Below are 21,867 nucleotides of genomic sequence, written 5' to 3'. Positions count from 1 at the left end.
TAAACTCTGTGGCTTTGCCGAAGAAAAAACTTTATCATCTCAAGCAGTGGTGAGATTGGAGCATTTCATTTTAATGACCTGGACCTTTGCGAATGTTGGCGCGAGCAGAGATTCAGTCAGCTTTATGATTGATTACTGACCTTTCATTGCAATTTGCAGACCCGCTCCTGGTCCAGAGATTATCTATCTCAAGCATGTTGAGCGTGCCAAGCCACACTTGGCGCCAGGAGAGGCTGACAGGGTTTATCCACCTCCGCAATTCATTGTTCCTCTCCGCGATGCGCAGCAGATGGAGGGCGGAAAGATTCACTTTGAAGCTCGCATCGAACCGGTGGGCGATCCCACCATGTACATCGAGTGGTTCCTCAACGGAAGGCCCATGACTGCAAGTAAGCACATCCCCGGACTAAAGAAAGGATCCCTCTCTGAGTCCCTGAGCTGATCATTTGCCGTCTTCTTTCAGGCTCTCGAGCGACATACACGTTCAAGTTCGGCTTCATCGCTCTGGATATGCTGAGCGTGACTAGCATGGATGCCGGAGAGTACGTGTGTCGCGTGACCAGCGCCACGGGCGTTGCAGAGTCTCGTGCTGTGCTGTCTGTGAGCCAGCGAGCGTCCATTGAGCAGCGCACGCAGCATCCTGAGAGTCTGCAGCAGATCCAGCAGCTGGAGGACTACTCCAAGTATCAGCGCGCCGAGAGCATCGAAGAGCTCACGAATCAGAAGCCAGTGTTCATCAAGCCACTGGTGAATCTGGGTGACGTCGAGGAGGGCAGGAATGCCCACTTCGAGGCCCAACTCACGCCCGTGAGTGACCCGACGATGCGCGTGGAGTGGTACAAGGATGGCCGCCCAATCACGGCTAGCTCGCGAATCACTGCAATCTTCAACTTCGGCTACGTCTCCCTCAACATCTTGCACCTACGGGCTGAAGATGCTGGTTCGTACACCGTGCGTGCCGTGAATCGACTCGGCGAGGCCATCAGCACCTCCACCATTCGCGTCATCACGAAGAGCACTGTGACGTCGGATCTGGGCATCCCCGAGCAGCAGCGCTACATTGAGCGCATGGAGCAGCTGGAGGCCTACCAGAAGCAGCAGCACCAGAAGTACGTGGAAGAGATCCCCGAGAGCCTGCACGCGCCAGAGTTCAAGACACCCATCAAGGACCAATTGGAGGTGCGCGAGGGTGGCTTTGCTCACTTTGAGGCTCGTCTCGAGCCTGTTGGTGACCCGACGCTGCGCGTGGAGTGGCTCAGGAACGGCAGACCCGTGGAGGCGAGCTCCAGAATCACGTCTTTCTTCAATTTCGGCTACGTGGCACTCACCATCAAGCAGCTCACGATCCACGATGTGGGCGCATACACGTGCCGCGCGTACAACTCCATCGGACAGGCCACCACCAATGCCAATCTCAGTGTGGTGACCAAGAAGGACATTCTGTACGATTCGCAGCACCCCAGCGGACTGCAGAAGATCCAACACCTCGAGGACTCGTCGCGATACATGAGACAAGAGCAGGAAGATGTGAGCGTGACGCAAGCTCCGCGCTTCCTGGGCCCACTGAAGGGCACCAATAAGATCCTGGAGGGCCAGCGAGCTCACTTCGAGGCTCGCGTTGAACCACAGAGCGACTTGTCCATGAAAGTGGAGTGGTATCACAATGGAAAGCCCATCATGTCAGCCAATCGCATCCAGACGTACCACGACTTTGGGTACGTGGCTCTGGACATTGTGGGCGTTCGCGGAGATGATGCTGGAGTCTACACTGTCGTGGCCAGGAACAAGCTGGGCGAAGCGCAGCTCCAGGGAACGATGATCGTTGAGAGTGAGTGAAGTGATTGATTTTAGGGACTTTTCTTGTGACACTGACCTTGATTCTGCTTTGCAGCTCGCTCCGGCATCGACACCAGCAGCATGCATCGGGGCACATTTGAGAAGACACAGCGCATGGAGGAGGGAAAATTTATCGAGCCCCAGTACGAGATTGAGGAGATCTCCAAGTCCAAGCCCATCTTCGTGACCCCGCTGTCCGACCCCCAACCCGTGCACGAGGGAAAAAACGTGCATCTCGAGTGCCGCCTTGAGCCCATGGGTGACCCCACAATGCGAGTGGAGTGGTTCCACAACGGTCGCCCCATCACCGTTGGCTCGCGCTTCCGCACATACTACGACTTCGGATATGTGGCACTCGATATCATCCACACAACTGCCCTAGACTCTGGCGAGTACACCGTGCGCGCCATCAACCACTTGGGATCGGCGCACACGTCGGCGTGCGTGCGCGTGATCGGCCGCAGCGACATCATGACGGAGACGCAGAATGAGATGTCACTGGAGCAGATCCAGGCGCTGGAGGACGCCTCGCGGCGGCGCCAGCAAGTGACTGAGGACATCACCGTGATGCAGGCGCCCCAGTTCACGCGCCCACTGCACAACATCGAGACCGTGGAGGGCACGAATGTGCACTTGGAGTGTCGCCTGCAGCCCGTGGGCGATCCCACCATGCGCGTTGAGTGGTTTGTGAATGGAACGCCCGTGAGGACCGGTCATCGCTTCCGGCCCGCGTACGAGTTCGACTACGTCGCACTTGACCTTCTCGGCGTCTATGCCGTCGACTCGGGCGTGTACACTTGCCAGGCGCGCAATCAACTCGGCGAGGCCGTGACGTCGTGCTCCGTCCGCGTAATCGCGAAGAAGGATCTAATCTTAGACACTCAACACCCACAAGGCCTCGAGAAGATCCAATACCTCGAAGACTCGTCACGCTACAAGCGATCAGAGTACGTTGACGAGATTGTCAACATCAAGCCGCGCTTCCTCACGCGCCCCAAGAATTTGGAGGGAATGCGCGAGGGTCAGCATGCGCACTTTGAGTGTAAACTCGAGCCGGTCACCGACCCAAATCTCAAAGTGGAATGGTACAAGAACGGCAGGCCCATCACGGTGGGTCACCGCTTCCGTCCCATCCACGACTTCGGCTACGTCGCCTTGGACGTCATTGATCTGATCGCCGAGGACTCGGGCACGTACACGTGCCGCGCCGTGAACTTTGTCGGCTCTGACGAGACTCAGTGCAGCCTCGTGTGCCGCGGCAGTGAGCAGATCCTCACGGCGAGCCAGAACGAGGCTGGCCTGGAGCAGATCCACTATCTCGAGGATCGCTCACGCTACCATCGCCATGAAGTTGTGGATGAAATCACCAAACAAGCGCCGATCTTCACAACATCACTCAAGAATATTGAGATTAGGGAAGGTCAGCGGGCTCACTTCGAGTGCCGTCTGATCCCAGTGTCCGATCCGACGATGAAGGTGGAGTGGTACCACAACAACACCCCGCTCAAGTCCGGATCGCGCTTCACCGAGACCAACAACTTCGGATTCGTCGCTCTGGACATCATGGGATGTCTGCCCGAGGACTCAGGCACCTACACTTGCCGCGCCGTGAACGCTCTGGGCGAGGCTGTGACCTCAGCCATTGCCATGATCCACACTAGGAAGTCCATCTACATGGAATCACAGCACGAAGGAGCTCTGACGCGCCTTCATCAGCTGGAGGACTCTTCGCGATACCAGCGCCAGAGCGTCCAGGAAGAGATCGTGAGCCAAGCTCCGCTCTTCACTCTTCCCGTGAAGGACATCCGAGTGGCTGAGAATCAGGCGGTGCACTTTGAAGCACGTCTAATCCCCGTCGGAGATCCCAAGCTCAAGGTCGAGTGGTTGAGAAATGGAGTTGCATTGGAAGCATGTAAGTTTAGAATTACTTCTTATTCATCACCATCGCAGTGATTAATGCAATTCCATTTGATTTGCAGCCAATCGCATCACAACAATGCATGACTTTGGCTATGTGGCGCTGAACATGAAGTACGTGAATCCTGAGGACTCAGGAACCTACACTTGTAGGGCAATCAACGAATTGGGTCAGGCAGTTACGTCTGCTTCTTTAATCGTTCAATGTGAGTTGATACAAATACAACACCAATTGCGTTCTTCCCTAACAATACGTCTCTATTTATTGCAGCTAAAGCAGCCCTCCAGATGGAGACCCAGAATGAGGGAGCCTTGCAGAAGATTCAGCACCTCGAGGACACTTCACGCTATGCTCGCCGCGAAGAGGAGGATGTTGTGGTGAAGCAGGCCCCACGCTTCACAGCCCAACTGCACGGCCCGACGAATCTCTTTGAGGGCCAGAGCGCTCACTATGAGTGCCGCATTGAACCCTATCCGGATCCCAACTTGAGAGTCGAGTGGTTCCACAACGGCCAGCCACTGCAGACGGGCCATCGTTTCAGGACACAGTACGATTTCGGCTTTGCCGCTCTTGACATCCTCACTGTTTACGCTGAAGACAGCGGCGAGTACACTTGCCGTGCCGTGAACAATTTGGGCCAGGCTCAGTCGTCGATCAAGCTGAGTGTGAAAACGCGCCAGTCCATCATTCAGGATACACAGCATGAGGGCGCTCTTGAGAAGATTCAGTACCTCGAGGATGACTCGCGGTACAAGCGGAAGGTTGAGGAGGATCAGTTTATTGCTGAGAAGCCTCAGTTTGGTCGACCACTTCGCAATGCGACTGTGCAGGAAGGCACACCTGTCCATCTGGAGGCAACGCTGACGCCAGTCAATGATCCCACGATGAAGGTGGAATGGTACTGCAATGGTAGGCCTATTCCCCAGGGACACAGATTCAAGACTGTCTACGATTTTGGCTTTGTGGCCCTTGACATCCTGTACGCTTATGCCGAAGACACGGGAACCTACATGTGCAAGGCAAAGAATGCTGTCGGAGAGGCAGTGACAACGTGCGCAGTCAAAGTCAATCCCAATGCAGGATTGTACCTGGACACGCTGGATGAGCAGCGTTTGGCGAAGATCAGGGAGCTTGAGAGCTACGAGAGGCCACAGAAGCCTGAGGTGGAGGAAGTTGGACAGAAGCCCGTCTTCCTCACTCCTCTCAACAGTCTTGAGAATCTCAAGGAAGGCGATCATGCTCATCTTGAGTGTCGCGTCGAGCCTATTAATGATCCAAATCTCCGCATTGAGTGGTTCATCAATGGCAAGGCAATCCGTGCTGGCCACAGATTCAGAACCACGCACGACTTTGGCTACGTTGCCCTCGATGTCCTGTACGTCTATGGCGAGGACACGGGCACTTACATGTGCAAGGCAACCAATCTCCTGGGCGAGGCCATGAATACCTGCAACGTCCGCGTCGTCAATCGTCGCTCAATCATCCTGGACACGCAACATCCAGACGGTTTGGAGAAGATTCAGAAGTTGGAATCCAAAGCAGGACCCACGCGTCCTGAAATTCAGGATCTGCCTCTCAGTCCACCGCGATTCGTCACCGAACTCCGGGGAACAACGGAATTGTACGAGGGACAGACAGCTCACTTTGAAGCTCAGGTTGAGCCCATCCACGATCCCAATCTCCGCATTGAGTTCTACCACAACGGCAAGCCTTTGCCGTCCGCATCGCGCTTCCACATTACCTTCGATTTCGGTTATGTGGCTCTGGACATTCAGCACGTTGTGCCTGAGGATGCTGGAGAGTATTCTGTGCGTGCAGTAAATGCTCTCGGCCAGTGTGTGTCGTCCATTAAGATGAGAGTGATCGCGAAGGACAGCATTATCATGGAGTCGCAGCGTCCTGAGGGTCTCGAGAAGATCCGCCAATTGGAGTCAGCGCAGCCCTTCAAGCGTCCTGACGTTCCCGAACAGGTGACCAGACAGAGGCCCGTCTTCACGCAGCCTCTGCAGAACATTGACACCATCGTTGAGGGCGATACTGCCCACTTCGAGTGCCGTCTGATCCCTGTTGGTGATCCCACGCTTAAGGTCGAGTGGTTCCGCAATGACAAGCCACTGGAGGATAGCTCGAGAATCACGAAGCAGCACGACTTCGGGTATGTGTCGATGGATATTCAGCATGTGCGCGAGGAAGACCAGGGAGTGTACATGTGCCGTGCGACCAATCCCTTGGGAGAGGCAGTCACGACAGCGTCAATGAGGATTCGCACTCACGCCAACATTCAGCTGCAGACGCAGCATCCAGAGGGAATGCGCAAGATCCAGCAACTCGAGGCGCCCTCGGCTAAGCGACCAGACGAACCCGATCGCGTCTTCGAGAAGCCCATCTTCACCCAACTCCTCACCGGTCCTGCGGAGCTGTGGGAAGGACAGCACGCTCGCTTCGAGGCTCGTGTCGTCCCAGTCGGAGATCCCACGATGCACTTCGAGTGGTTTGTGAATGGCGTGGAGCTGAAGATGGGATCGAGATTCCGAACGACTCACGATTTCGGATTCGTCACGCTGGACATCAACTCGGTGGTGTCTGAAGACAGCGGTGTGTACATGTGCAAGGCTATCAATGCGGCTGGTGAAGCAGTCTCGTCGACAGCCATGAAAGTCAAATCACGATCGTCAATCGCCGGAGAGACCCTCCTTCCTGAATCATGGCAGAAGATTCAACAGAAGGAAGCCGCCATGAATCGTGTTCCCGAAATGTTTGTGGATACAACACCGCAGCAAGCGCCTGTCTTCACCACACACCTCACCAGCCACGATAAGCTGGTGGAGGGACAACATGTGCATCTCGAGGCACAAGTGGAGCCACGAGCTGATCCCAACTTGCGCATTGAGTGGTTCAAGAATGGCGTCTCCCTCACGACTGGAACTCGCTTGAGAAGCACCTTCGACTTCGGTCTGGTCACGCTGGCCATCAATGGCCTCCGTGCTGACGACTCAGCCATCTACACTTGCCGCGCAACCAATCTGCTCGGCGAGGCTGTGTCCACGTGCACTCTTAAGATCGAGGATCGCCACTGGTTGCTGGCTGACACGATGCATCCTGACGCGCTGCCTCGCATTGGACAACTTGAGGCGCCGCGAGCCGATCGTCCGGCAGCCCCTGAGCCCACTTACGAAACCCCCGTCTTCATCACCCATCTGAACAACGTGGAGTGCCGCGAAGGAGACAATGTGCACTTCGAGTGCAACGTGGAGCCCTCCAAGGATCCCACCATGCAGATCGAGTGGTTCGTCAACGGAAAACCCCTGCCAGTTGGTTCTCGCTTCAAGACAACCTACGACTTTGGGTACATCGCTCTGGACATCAATCACGCGTACGCTGAGGACTCTGGAATCTACACTTGCAAGGCGACAAATAGCAAGGGATCTGCATCCACATCTGGTTCATTGAGGTGCACGAGCACTGCTACAATGTTCCTGGACACGCAGCATCCGCAGGGCAAAGCAGGATTGGAGGCTGTCCAGGAGGCTGAAGGCGCAGCCGCGGATCGTGCTGCCAGGAAGCCAGCTGGGCCTGAGAAGGCGTATCCCAAGCCTGAGTGGGTCATTCCGACGCACCCAGAATTCAAGCTCTCCGAGGCTCAGCCACTGCATCTCGAGGGCCAGGTTGAGCCCAAAGATGATCCCAATCTTAAGATTGAGTGGTACTTCAACGGAAAGATCTTGCAGCACGGATCGCGCTTCAAGATGACCAGCGACTTTGGCTTTGTCACCCTGGATCTGATTGAGGTCTACGAGAGAGATCAGGGCATTTACACGTGCAAAGCCTACAATCTGGCCGGCGAGGCGTTCACATCCACCACTGTCTACTGCAGCAGCAAGGAGAGTGTGATTGAGAAGTCCCAGCACCCGAAGGGCGACGAGGGCCTGGAGAAGATTCAGGATCTGGAGGACTCACTGAGGAGGACTGAGGATAAGAAGGCTGAAGCTGAAATCGGTCAACCGCCGAGATTCACATCGGAGTTCGTTGATATCAGTAACATTAGCGAAGGCGAAATTGCCCACTTCGAGGCATCTCTCGTGCCGACTGGAGACCAAAGCATGGTTGTGGAGTGGTTCTACAACAGTAAGACACTTGAAGCTAGTCATAGAGTTAGGACAGTGTATGCTTTCGGAATGGTCGTGCTGGAGATTTTGGGCACGAAGATTGAGGATTCGGGCAAGTATTCATGCCGTGCGACGAACAAGTGGGGCAGAGCAGAGATCAGCGTGAATCTCGAGTGTGTTGATAAGTCTCAGGGCCAGAAACCGAGGTTCACAACGCAAATCCAGAGCTTGGCTGGACTGAAAGATGGCCAATCAGCCCACTATGAGTGCACTCTTGTGCCTGTTGGCGATCCTAACATGAAGGTCGAGTGGTTCCACAACGGACAACCTCTGCGTCACTCCACGAGGATCAAGCCAGTGGCTGACTTTGGCTATGTGCTTCTGGACATCGCCTATGTTCAGAGTCACGATTCCGGTGAATATGTCTGTCGCGCTTCCAACAAGTATGGCGAGGACTTCACCAGGGCGAATCTGCAGTGCACTGGCAAGGGTGGCGTCTTCCTCGACAGTCTTCAGCCTGAGTCTCTGGCTAAGATTCGGGAGCTGGAGAGTGGACTCTCTCAGCAACCGGCAACACCCACAACACCCGTTGGAGAGCCACCGAAGTTCGTGACGCAGATCAAGGAGATCACCCGGTTGGTGGAGGGACAGAGTGCTCACTTCGAGGCGCGCTTGACGCCAGTCACAGATCCCGACCTCAAAGTGGAGTGGTTCTACAAGGGTGAGAAACTGCCTCATGGCCACAGATTCAGAACCTTCCACGACTTTGGCATCGTCATTCTTGACATTCTGTACTGCTACGAGGAGAATTCTGGCGAGTACGAGTGCAGGGCAACTAACAAATACGGATCGGATTCGACGAAGGCGTCGTTGAAATGTCTGTCGAAGGCTAATCTCATCTTGGACTCGCAACTTCCGCGGGTAAGTAGCAAGAATTGGGAAATGCATTAGGAAGTTTAACATGTTGTCACTGGTTTGCAGGGCATGGAAGGCGGACTGGAGAAGATACAAACCCTGGAAGATTCACTCGTGCGTGAACACCAGGAGCGCGTAGATGAGCAGAGAGGAAAGGCACCTGTATTCACAGTTCCACTGTCTAACATCGACAGTCTCCGTGAGGGTGAGAATGTACATTTCGAGGCGCGCGTCATCCCGACAGACGATCCCAAGTTGCGCATCGAGTGGTTCTGGAATGGGAAACCACTGAAGGCTGGATCACGCTTCCGCACCTTCTGCGACTTTGGCTTTGTGATCCTGGAAATTTCGCCCGTCTATCCTGAAGACTCTGGCGAGTACTCATGCAGGGCAATCAACGAGTATGGTGAAGCAGTTACCACATCTTCCATGCGTGTCCAGGGCAAGAGGAGCATCATCCTCGAGTCGCAGTTACCAAAGGGCATGGAAGGGACAATTGACAAGATTGCCGAGCTGGAGGGATTGGGCGCCAATGTGGGACAGATGCAGCCTGAAGATGACAGCGGCAAGCCGCCGGAGTTCATCACAACGCCGGCTGACTTGACTCTGGGCGAAAACTCCCTGGCGCACTTCGAGTGTCGCCTGACTCCGATCACAGATCCCAGCATGAGAGTCGAGTGGTTCCACAACGGCAAGGCTCTCTGGGCCGGATCGCGCATCAAGACGATCAACGACTTTGGGTTCGTCATTCTGGAGATTGCCGGATGCTACCAGCGTGATTCTGGGCTGTACACCTGCAAGGCCACCAACAAGCACGGAGAAGCCACAGTGTCGTGCAAGCTGCAAGTGCGCGGTCGCCAGGGCATCATCATGGAGCCGCAATTGCCGTCCAACTTCCGTACGGGCACCGAGAGTATTCAGAAGCTGGAGGAGTCGCTGTACAAGCGCGAGGAGGTGAGTGCCGAGGAGGAGGAGCCCAATCCGCCCAGATTCGTCGTGGACATCAAGGACAACGTGGACATTCCCGAGGGCGGTCCAATTCACTTTGACTGCCGCGTTGAGCCCGTCGGAGATCCCTCAATGCGCATTGAGTGGTACCACAATGGTCGCCCCTTGGCCACTGGTTCTCGCGTCCACATGCTGAACGACTTCGGGTTCATCGCTCTGGACATGGACTACGCGTACGCACGTGATTCGGGCGAGTATGTGTGCCGCGCCACCAACAGATGGGGATCAGCCACGACTGTGGCGAAGGTGACGTGCAAGTCGAAGAAGGACATCATCTTCGACAGCCAGTTGCCGGAGGGAATGACGGCTGAGAAGCTGAAGGAGCTTGAGCGCGGTCCAGTCACGGTTGCGCCCCAAGAAGAGGCTCCAATGAAGCCACCCAAGTTCATCACGCAAATCCAGTCGCACACTGTCGATGAGGCCGAGAGCATTCGCTTCGAGTGCCGCGTTGAGCCCAAGGAGGATCCAAAGCTCCGCATCGAGTGGTACAGGAATGGAAAACCACTTCCATCTGGCCATCGCTATCGCACAGTTTATGACATGGGCTTCGTTTCATTGGACATTCTCTATGTGTATCCTGAAGATTCGGGCGAATATGTTTGCCGGGCCGTGAATGATCTCGGAGAGGATACAACACGTGCTACAGTTTCATGCAAAAGTGAGATATTAAGTGACATTATGCTCTGATTGAAATATATATTTAATAATGTGTTCTTCTCTTCAGAACTGCCAACGATTATCCTCCAAAACCAAATACCCAAGGGTATGAAGAAGTCCGAGACACTCATGCAGATGGAGGCGACAATTAAGAAGTACACTTCTGAGATCTTCCTCACAGAAGATGATCTCTACGATCCGGATAGGAAGCAGCCTCCGAGGTTTGTGACACAGATTGAGGACAAATCAAATCTGACGGAAATGGAGAGCACCAAGTTTGAATGTCAATTGGCACCAGTCGGCGATCCTAACATGAAAGTCGAGTGGTTCTTCAATGGAAAACCCTTGCCATACAGTAAGAGATAAAATGTTATGCAGACTAGAAGATCTTTATTAATGCTGAGTATTTCATTTAACCAGAAAACCGCTTCACTCCGATTTACGACTTTGGCTACGTCGCCATGAACTTTGGCTGGGTTTATCCCGAAGACAGCGGTGAATATCTGTGCCGAGCTACAAATTTGTACGGCATGGATGAGACCCGAGCGATGATCAAGACAACCGGCAAGCCTGGTATTATCTACGACTCCCAGTTGCCAAAGGGAATGAAGAGTATCGAGAGAATCCGGGAAATGGAAGCTTCTTGGCAAGTGTAAGTGCAGAAAAGGTAGAGAAATGTTTGAAATGATTCAACTTCTAACGCTGTGATTCAATGCAGGGTTCCAGAAGAGGCTGATGAGGCACTGAAGCCGAAACAGGCTCCGGCGTTTGTCAGCAATCCTGAACCAGTGACTGTTGAGGAAGGCGAATGGGCGAGATTCTGTGCTCGAGTCACTGGACATCCACGACCAAGAGTGATGTGGTTGATCAACGGACACACGATGGTCAATGTAAGCTGTCTTTGTGTCCTCTGGAGATCGCCAGGAACTCATCATTTCACCTGTAATTGCAGGGATCGCGCTACAAGCTGACTTACGATGGAATGTATCACATGGATATACCGAAAACTCGTCAATACGACACAGGAAAGATTGAGGTGATTGCGAGGAGTTCACTGGGCGAAGCTGTCGCCACGACAGAACTAAAGGTTATTCCGCGCAAGGATGACTATCGTGGTGTGCTGAAGAATTCGCCAAGACGTAAGTTTATCAGGAATTTTCCGCAAAACAGTCATATTGCAGACATGCTATATTTAACCACTTGCACAACTCACATGGAAAGTTCAAATCGCACCATCGACAGACGTCGCACTTAATCAGAAGACATAATTTTTGAGAGAAACTTAACAAAAGAACAATGCTTGCAAGGCTCAGTAGAACTGAAACATTTAGCTGCTATGCTAAGCGAAGCACAAACAATAAAAATTGCTGATATATTATATATCTTTTTGCCTTTTTCTTTTGGAAAAGAGAGATTTTTTGCCAATTTTTTTTATTCTCATAACACTTGAACTTTCGATCTAAAACTATTTTATAAAATGTATTCTTGATATACTTGAGAAACTAAACACAAAGTATACCCTTAGATAGTGCAACGCTATTAAACACTTCATTGTCAAAAGAAATATATGAGCAGATCACACATTGTAGAACACAGCCAAAAATGATCCGAAATATCCCTGATCCTCAATCCACATTTCCTGGGTAAACCTCGCTTAAAGCTCTAAACAACTGTAGATATGAAAAGCCCATCGACGTTCATCGCTTCCAGCTTTTGTACATACAAATCTGAGATAGTAAAAGACGCGGAAAGGTATGGAAAACCTCATTATTAGTTTTAAGAATACCTTTATTTTCTATTTATTATCTGAGCATGATTTTTTCCCCTCTATTTTTATTGCGAATTACGTAGTTTTTTCTCCAATAATATATTTTTTCGTAATGTATTATCTGGTCTACAAATTATCCTTCCGCTGTGACTAAGATGTTCTTTTCTGCCACATCTATAGCCTGGTACGACTACGATCTTGTTCAGTACCAGAAAGAACGCACTGAAACTGAGCTGGAAAAGACATTCGAGGAGAGAAAGGCGCATCATGATCAGCAGAGTGGTGTTGAGTTAGGTAGCTTCAACAAGACAAAGTCGTTCAAGGAGCCCGAAACTGAGTGGCAACAGGCCGTGAAGTCGAAGAAGGGTGAGGATTACTATAACAAATTGCAAGAGCTGGAAAATGAGCAAGTTGTCAAGGAGTCTCGTCTGAGAGAAGCTAGTCATCAATTTGCTATTCCCGGAGAAAAGGTCGTGCAATCGTCAATTGCCAAAGGAATGGCGCAGAAGTACCAGGACAGTCTGTAAGTGGTGGATTTATTGAAAAAAATTTAACTAATTCAACTCACTAAAATCACCAATCAACTTCCCATCTTTCAGTGACAAGAGTGAAGAACTCGATGAGAAAACCACTGAAACCCGGAAGTTCGTGAGGAAACCACCAGAGCCATCGGAGTCAGCGGTTCATGGGCGCGAAGTGCACGTCTCGAAGCAGAAGCAGACGCAGAAGGAGCAAGTGGGTGATCTGGAGATCACACGAAAGATCACAGCCACGGAGACCACGGAGATGGAGCACAAGGGGAAGATTCAGGAGCGCGTGGTTCAGGGACCAGTGCAGCCCAGCAAGGCGCCCTTCTTCACCAAGAAGATCCAACCGTGTCGTGTGTTTGAGAACGAACAGGCGCGCTTCGAGGTGGAGTTCGATGGCGAGCCACTGCCTCAGGTCAAGTGGTTCCGCGAGGACTTCCTCATCCAGAACTCCCCAGACTTCCAAATCCACACCTTCAGCACCAAATCCGTGCTGATCATGCGCCAGGTGTTCCTCGAGGATTCCGCCGTGTTCTCTGTTATCGCGGAGAATCGTGGGGGCACCGCAAAGTGCAGCGCTAATCTGGTGGTGGAGGAGAGAAAGCGCCAGGGCCGTGGAGGTGTGGTTCCACCCAGTTTCTTGGCCACCGTCCAGGACGTCAAGGTGGCCAATGGTCAATTGGCTCGCTTTGATGCGCGCGTGACCGGCACAAAGCCTCTCGATGTTTACTGGCTCAAGAATGGCAAGAAAATCACCACGAACATCAAGTACAAGGTCCTGGAGGAGGACAACACCTTCACGCTGCTCATCATCGAAGCCTATCCCGAGGATGCCGGCAAATACGAATGTGTGGCAGTTAACAATGCTGGAGAAGCTCGTTGTGATGCTGAACTGAGTGTTGCCACGCAAGCGAAGGCGCAAAAGGACAAGCCCACGACTCCGGGAACTGAGAAAGCTCCAACTCTGGTGGAGCCACTGAAGGACCAGAAGATCCTGGAGGGTCACTCTGTTGTCTTCAAGACGCGCGTCGTGGGCAAACCCAATCCCGTGGCGAAGTGGTTCAAGGGCGAGAGCATTATTAAACAGTCCAAGTACTTCCAGATGATCAGAGAGGGTGAATACTACACTCTCCGCATCTCTGAGGCCTTCCCCGAGGACGAGGGTGTGTACCGATGCGTCCTGGGCAACACTGCTGGCGAAGTCTCCACCAATGCCACACTGAAAGTCATGGCGCCTGAGCAACAGGACGCCCTGCCAACTCTCACGCCACTCAAGGATGTCATCTGCGAAGAGGGAAATCCGGCACAGTTCCAGACGAAGATCATGGGAAAGGCCAAGCCCACGGCAGTCCAGTGGTTCCGAGAGGGTGCTCTAATTCCCACCTCGCCCGACTTTCAGGTTTGTAAACTTTTTTTTGCCAATTAGTGACATTCTTTGACCGTGCCAAGAAATGTTACCTAATTATTATAATTGAGTCTGCGTGAACTCACAGAGGCGCGCATTTTTTGGTCTACAGATATGATTGATGATGCTGTATAAATTTTGCAATCATAAGGCATGAAGGGGACACTATGTATTGCAAGATGTTCCACATTAATTTATTAGCCAAGTGCACACTTTCTGATGGATGCAATCTTGCGTAAGAAATTGAATTTTCAGAGAAATTGCCAAATTGATGCAATTTATTATAAGTTTTTTCTTTGGTTTAGTCCACAAGAAGAAAATCCATAACCTTTAAGAATACCAAAATACGAATAATTCTTGGTAAAATATATTTACAACAGATTCCAAAGCAACTTGATTCCTTTGCAATAAGTTTCCACATATTAATATCTTTTGAAGGATTCATAGTTTTTTTTAATAGTTGTTTTTATACCTATAATTATCTCACCTTGAAATGCGGGAAAAAGAAACCATTAACGTCTCAATAAAATCCCGAATCAACTTGAAAAGAAGCGCGAGGAATGCCAATTGTGTTCTGACGGCGATGTTTTTTATTGCAGATGATTCAAGAGGGAAGCAATGCCGTGCTCTTGATCAACACCACTTATGAGGAGGATTCTGGCAGATTTACGTGTCGTGTGACCACATCAGCTGGCCAGGTTGAAACGTCGGCTAATCTAATCGTGAAAAGTAAGAAATAATAGCCCTTGAATTTTGATTTTCAAGAGAAATGTGTTTTTGCCAAAATAAAATCTATCTGTTTATGCCCGATGACAATAATTCGCTCATGATCACCTTTTTTTCTTAATTTCTTTTTAATTGTTAGATTATATTTTGCAATACGTGTTTTTACTGTTTTTCTTTTCTCAGATTTTAGAAGTTAATTTGTGTGTATTTTTTGCATTATAAATATTTTCAAAAAACCAACAAAAAATCAGTGAAATTTTATTATTTATCTCAAAAATACTTATTAACTAGTCGTGATTTTTTTTTTATTATTATATTTGATGTTTACTTTATTAATTAATCGTATACCATTTAAGCAAATGAATATTTTGTAGCTTACAAAGCACTTTTTTTTTTTGTTTCCAATTAATTTCTTTTCTTGTCCATCCCTAAAATCGAGACAATCATTGCAAGTTGAATTGATTGGCAAAATTTGCATCCTGTGCAATGAAGATATAAAATGTGAGAAAAGCAAAACTTATATATATATTTTTCAAATGATAACTGATTATTTCGCTATTTTTTTGGACTATGAGCAAAATCAAGATTTAAATATTACAATGGAAAAAAAAATCAACCTGCTTTTTATATGGAGAAAAAAGAAAACTTAGTTATAGATAAAGGATTTATTTATTTCAAATATAAATTTTATGTAATACACAACAAGAAGGCAATAAAATTCATGCAAGAGGAATTTGATATTTGTTACATATATTGTAAATGGACGAAGGACGTTGCAATCTCTGTTACACACACAGAAACACACTCTTGAACACCTGAAAATAATCTTAATTTTACACACTTGAGATGTCTCTCAACCGGAAAAAATCCACACAACTCACCACATAAGTTAAAAGGAGAAGAAGAGCGTGTGGGGGAAAAGTTGAAATTATAGTTGAAAAGGAGTTATAAAGTATTTTTATTGGATACCTCGAGTAACAGTGCCGTGTGCAAGCCATGTTCTTTTCATCTTTTGAAAACACACTTCAACACCACAAAGCAAAGAATGAACGCCTCCCGCAAACTTGTAATTCTATTTTCGTACGCCCCAGTGGGATTTTCTCATAATTTTATACATACACCAGTGTATATATGATAGAGAGAAAAGATGCCTCAAGACGATGAGGACTATGTGGAGATTCGGGAAAAAATACACACGGTAGATTTTTCTTCTATCAACGCTAAACGAGGGATTACATTACCGGGCTAAATTTGGAATGCCTCCACTGTATATGGCTTCGCACCTTTCTGAATCACGGAAAAAAATAATATATACTTTTCTCATGGGCGTAAAAATACTCCCGGTAGTGAATCAGTGACACACATTAATCGTGATGGTCCATCGGTACTCAAACAGATGAACACACGGAGGATAAGAGAGATCTTTATTTTAGTATAAGAATAGAAATACAAATCAGACAATAGTTGAGACACATTCAAAAAATATATAGAATGCTAAAGAAGATTGCAAGAAATGAATCATTGATTGTTAATTATAACAATGTTGTTCACTTTGACGCTCTTTAACTCTTGAGAAGTTGTTGTTGATATGTTATGAGTAATCAGTTATCATAATCGAACGAAAATGCCATGTTTTCGATATTCTTCCACGCTGCTCACGCTCTGAAAAGATTTAACTTGTCAGTAATGCAATTAGGCTCTAAATATATACTTCAATAAATTGTGAATGGACAATTGCTTTGGCTATTCTTGAAATGCCTTTTTGTGACTCCTTTACACAAAACGCAATGACCTGCAGTGCTGCTTGTCATTTTGAATATAAATTTAGCAATTGTGCATTCACCTCATACCCTGCAACTCCAATTGGTCACTTTCACCTCCTTGAATTTGTCTTAACTTTCAAACTAACAAAATAAATTATTCACTGTGTTTTAATTAATTTCATTATCATTTTCCCAATTTATTTTATATTCTTTTATCCACCGCAAGATTTTAACGGTTTTATTATTTTATTATAATTTGTTGTGAATGAGTGTTGATTTGGCTTTAGTTTACTCTCTTTGACTTCCTACTTCAATTCACGGGGGAAAGTGATCCAAACTGTATCTGACCAGGTAACCAACTGAACTGTACCTTGGCGAGTCACATTTTCCTTCAAATGAGAAGTTGGTATTGTATAGGCATGCGCCGACCGTTAATAGAATAGTTCTATTTTGAGTACAACATCATCAACATTATTCACTTTTACAAATATAAGCTGTATTTGAAAGACTCACTCCGTACTTCCATGTTTCACAGAATACAGCCAAATCCTATTTATAGGTGGATGAAAAACTTCTCTTTTTCTCTCTCTACACTCACTCAGTAGGTATATGACATTCACATGGGGGTAAAAAAAAAACGCGAGATAGTTATATAGTGAATGTACCATAGATATTTTAATTTCTATCTGCATTACAATGACAGAGTTGTGCTGGCTCACTCTCGCCTTCTAGACAGATGATGATTCATGCTACAAAAGAAAATGTGGAGACGTGCCGTGTGCCACAGAGCATCCAATTATAACTTTTCAAAACTTGTGGGATATTCACATGAGTAATTATACATGCACGATGATCGATTAATAAGCCGTATTCATGTATACACACACTTGTGTACAAATTGATAATTAAGCTTTAGATGAAATCAGGTATTTAGGGGAATTGAATTGCGGGGGCGTCTCATTTTTAACTAATTAAAAAGAACACACTCCCAAAACACACGTTGCTGAAAAATTCTTCAGAGAAACATAAAAAAAACAGCGTAAGTATTTAAAGAATTTATCAATATCCTGGATTCCGAATTCCTGCTCGAACATGTAAGTGTGCTAAAATGTTTTATGTGGTTATAAGCAATGCCTGAGTAATTTTAACACAAACCAGAATGAAACAAGATATCAATTAATTCTTTCAGAACGACGAGGTCGTACAACACAACTCACTGTACCCGATTGGCACAGAAAGATCACAGATGTTTCCCAAGCTCAGCAACAGCGGGAATCAACCACGTCCAGCACTCCAGATACTGACTTAGATTTCTCCACAACCACTAGTCAATCCTATGAAGATGAAGAGATCATTCCACGTGGTGATGAATCTCTACCGTGGCGCAGAAAACGAAGTCGTAGTTTACAACCGACAGAAAAACATAAGAAACGCTACACATCGCGAGATAGATCACTGTCACAACAGAGAATGATTCAACGGATGATACAGAATTACACAAAGAAAGAGGAGCAAGTAAATCCGTGGTTAGAAGAGATGAAGAAACTTAAGAAAACTGTAATCACACCTAAATTCATTGAACACGAGAAATTAGAAGAAGTTGACTTGAAGCCATCTCAAATAGAGCATCATGAGTTCTCAAAGGAAGAACTAGAGTTTGTAGATCTAAAATCAGTTCAGAAAGCTTACCAAAACGCTAGACTTCTTGAGCTCCAACAAATGAAATTGGAAGACGAGACACGAACGCAAGAGGACAGAGCTCTAGAGCAAGAACATGTAATTTCAGAAGATGTTAGCAGACAATATGTGCAACATTCCAAGCATGACGAAGATAGTTCGATTTTGGAACTGACAAGGCAAGTGGATGAAATAGTATTAAGAGATACGCTAAAGTACATCCCCCAGAAACAAAAGCGACTGCATAAGAAAGAATTAGAAGAGCAGACATTTAGTGAGCAACTTACAAATGTAGAAGATGTATCTATTCTCAAAGTTGACAAGCATGAATCAACACAAATTGATTTGAGAACAAAAGGCCAGCAAGGAGTTCCATGGGCAAGAGGCATTAAACACATGGAAACTCAGCATCTCGAAGATACAGCTTCATTGCATATAAGTGAAAGAGAGAAAGTAGAAACTGAGCGAAAAGAAGAAATACCTGTTGCTTGGGAAAGAGGTAGTAAAAAGCAGACTGAATCTCATGACTTAGAACACGTGGAAGATATTGCTCTTCTTAGCCTAAAAGAGAGGCAAGAAGAAGATATTAAAAAGAAAGAAGAAGTTGCTGTTCCATGGGAAAGAGGCCGTAAGAGATACAGAGAGGATAAGACAATGCTTGATAGAAAAGTAGAGCAAGAAAGTGCAGAAGCACAATTGCCTGAGGAAACAGAACAAGAACCTCGAGTGGAAGAAGGAGTACCATGGCGTCGAGGAATGAAAGAACAGCCTAAGCAAGAAGTTGCAGAGGACACACAATGGCCCAAGGGCAAGAGGGTACCATTTGGACAAGAAGAACCTGAACAGGTACATTTGAAACCTATTCCAAAGAAAACTCCGGAAGAGAAGCCGAAAAAACGCAAGCCAATCGAATTAACTCCAGTACCAAAAGACACTCCGGCTGTCCAGGAATTAAAGGAAGAAGAACAGCCAACACCATGGCGCCGCGGAGAGAAGGAGAAGCCCAAGGAGGAAGTTGCAGAGGAGAAGCAATGGCCTAAGGGTAAAAGAGTACCATTTGGACAAGAAGAACCAGAACAGGTACAATTGAAACCTGTTCCAAAGAAAACTCCGGAAGAGAAACCGAAGGAACCCGAGCAAGTCAAGTTGACTCCAGTGCCAAAGGACGCTCCTGTTGTCCAGGACATCAAGGAAGAAGAACAGCCAACACCATGGCGTCGCGGAGAGAAGAAGAAGCCCAAGGAGGAAGTTGCAGAGGAGAAGCAATGGCCTAAGGGCAAGAGGAAGTCAATGGAACAGGAAGAACCAGAGCAAGTGCAGTTGAAACCCATTCCGAAGAAAACTCCGGAAGAGAAACCGAAGGAACCCGAGCAAGTAGAATTGGCCCCAGTGCCAAAGGACGCTCCTGTTGTCCAGGACATCAAGGAAGAAGAACAGCCAACACCATGGCGTCGCGGAGAGAAGAAAAAGCCCAAGGAGGAAGTTGCAGAGGAGAAGCAATGGCCTAAGGGCAAGAGGAAGCCACTGGAACAGGAAGAACCAGAACAGGTACAATTGAAACCAATTCCAAAGAAAACTCCGGAAGAGAAACCGAAGGAACCCGAGCAAGTCGAATTGGCCCCAGTGCCAAAGGATGCCCCTGTTGTCCAGGAAACCAAGGAAGAAGAACAGCCAACACCATGGCGTCGCGGAGAGAAGAAGAAGCCCAAGGAGGAAGTTGCAGAGGAGAAGCAATGGCCTAAGGGCAAGAGGAAGTCAATGGAACAGGAAGAACCAGAGCAAGTGCAGTTGAAACCCATTCCGAAGAAAACTCCGGAAGAGAAACCGAAGGAACCCGAGCAAGTAGAATTGGCCCCAGTGCCAAAGGACGCTCCTGTTGTCCAGGACATCAAGGAAGAAGAACAGCCAACACCATGGCGTCGCGGAGAGAAGAAAAAGCCCAAGGAGGAAGTTGCAGAGGAGAAGCAATGGCCTAAGGGCAAGAGGAAGCCACTGGAACAGGAAGAACCAGAACAGGTACAATTGAAACCAATTCCAAAGAAAACTCCGGAAGAGAAACCGAAGGAACCCGAGCAAGTCGAATTGGCCCCAGTGCCAAAGGATGCCCCTGTTGTCCAGGAAACCAAGGAAGAAGAACAGCCAACACCATGGCGTCGCGGAGAGAAGAAGAAGCCCAAGGAGGAAGTTGCAGAGGAGAAGCAATGGCCTAAGGGCAAGAGGAAGCCACTGGAACAGGAAGAACCAGAGCAAGTGCAGTTGAAACCCATTCCGAAGAAAACTCCGGAAGAGAAACCGAAGGAACCCGAGCAAGTCGAATTGGCTCCAGTGCCAAAGGACGCTCCTGTTGTCCAGGAAACCAAGGAAGAAGAACAGCCAACACCATGGCGTCGCGGAGAGAAGAAGAAGCCCAAGGAAGAAGTTGCAGAGGAGAAGCAATGGCCTAAGGGCAAGAGGAAGCCACTGGAACAGGAAGAACCTGAGCAAGTGCAGTTGAAACCCATTCCGAAGAAGGTGACCGAAGATAAACCTGAGGAACCCGATCAGCCTGATCTAGCACCATTGTCTGCAGAACCTGAAGATATACTTGAAGAATTGTCTACTGATGAGGAAATGCTTGATAGTGAACAAGTCGAGTTGAGAAAACGACGCGCGAAGAAGAAGAAATTGAAACATCGTGCCACTGAATCCGTGGAATCTGAGGACAGTTTTGATATATCAGCTGCTGAGACTGCAGAAACGAGTATCGTAGAAGATTACGCAACTGAGGAAGCAAGGGTCGAAAAGATTTCGGTTCATGAAACTACGCCAGATCTTGTTCGAACGACTAAGAAAAAGAAGAAAACCAAGCGCGTGGCGTTTAAGGAGGAGCTTGATATAGCACAAGTTGAAGTTGAAGAAGAAGAAGAGGCCCGCGAGATTATTGAGGATATTGTTACAACTGAGACCAATATCAGACTGAAACCAACTCAGCCAAAGCCGTTAGAAAGTATTCCGGTAGAGAGCGAAGAGGAAGTTATAGAATTTAAAAAGGAAATCGACATGAAAATTACATCGAATATTGAAAAGAAAGAGAAACGTCGAATTGTAATCGATGACAGTCAACCATTTCCAGAATTGGAACTTATTACACAAAAGAGAGTTCCAGAAACAATCGTTCCAAGCACAATGGAAGAACCAATTCAAGATATACTTGAAGTTAAGGAGGAAACTGTATCTGAAGTTATAGTTGAAGAGACAAAACTGATTAAAACTCCTAAACTCAAACCACCAAGATTCACAAAGAAACTGCAACCTAAAGTTTGTAAGCCAGATGAGAAGACTATTCTGAAATGCAATGTAGAAGGAACACCTTTCCCTTCAATTACATGGTTATTCAATGATATGGTACTGTTTGCATCTGAAAAGTACATCATGACTGTTGTAGAATCAACGGCAATATTAGAAATAGCAAAAGTCACACCGTCAATGGTTGGAGTTTACACTTGTGAAGCAAAGAATGAAGCTGGAGTTGCAATCACGAAGACAAACATCGCATTAGGTAAGTTGGCTATATGTTGTATA

The 21,867-nt window shown here is 48.0% G+C and overlaps 1 protein-coding gene across 1 annotated transcript in view; it reads left to right on the top strand.

Moving 5' to 3' along the window:
- The window catches only part of LOC132260646 (titin-like), a 60,949-nt gene that overhangs the window by 34,002 nt on the left and 5,080 nt on the right, over positions 1–21,867 (top strand). The window contains exons 25-38 of the mRNA XM_059758903.1: positions 160–389; positions 464–1,828; positions 1,892–3,748; positions 3,816–3,959; positions 4,025–8,781; positions 8,842–10,441; positions 10,508–10,795; positions 10,861–11,092; positions 11,159–11,330; positions 11,393–11,579; positions 12,389–12,731; positions 12,808–14,134; positions 14,740–14,877; positions 17,788–21,844. Of these exons, the coding sequence (XP_059614886.1) occupies positions 160–389; positions 464–1,828; positions 1,892–3,748; positions 3,816–3,959; positions 4,025–8,781; positions 8,842–10,441; positions 10,508–10,795; positions 10,861–11,092; positions 11,159–11,330; positions 11,393–11,579; positions 12,389–12,731; positions 12,808–14,134; positions 14,740–14,877; positions 17,788–21,844 (16,697 nt within the window). The remainder of the gene's footprint in view (positions 1–159; positions 390–463; positions 1,829–1,891; positions 3,749–3,815; positions 3,960–4,024; positions 8,782–8,841; positions 10,442–10,507; positions 10,796–10,860; positions 11,093–11,158; positions 11,331–11,392; positions 11,580–12,388; positions 12,732–12,807; positions 14,135–14,739; positions 14,878–17,787; positions 21,845–21,867) is intronic.

Source organism: Phlebotomus argentipes, unplaced genomic scaffold (genome assembly GCF_947086385.1).
Source record: "Phlebotomus argentipes unplaced genomic scaffold, Phlebotomus argentipes genome assembly scaffold_18, whole genome shotgun sequence".
Classification (NCBI taxonomy): Eukaryota; Metazoa; Arthropoda; class Insecta; order Diptera; family Psychodidae; genus Phlebotomus; species Phlebotomus argentipes.
Note: the sequence above shows the minus strand (reverse complement) of the source record. Positions and strands in the feature narration are given on the sequence as shown.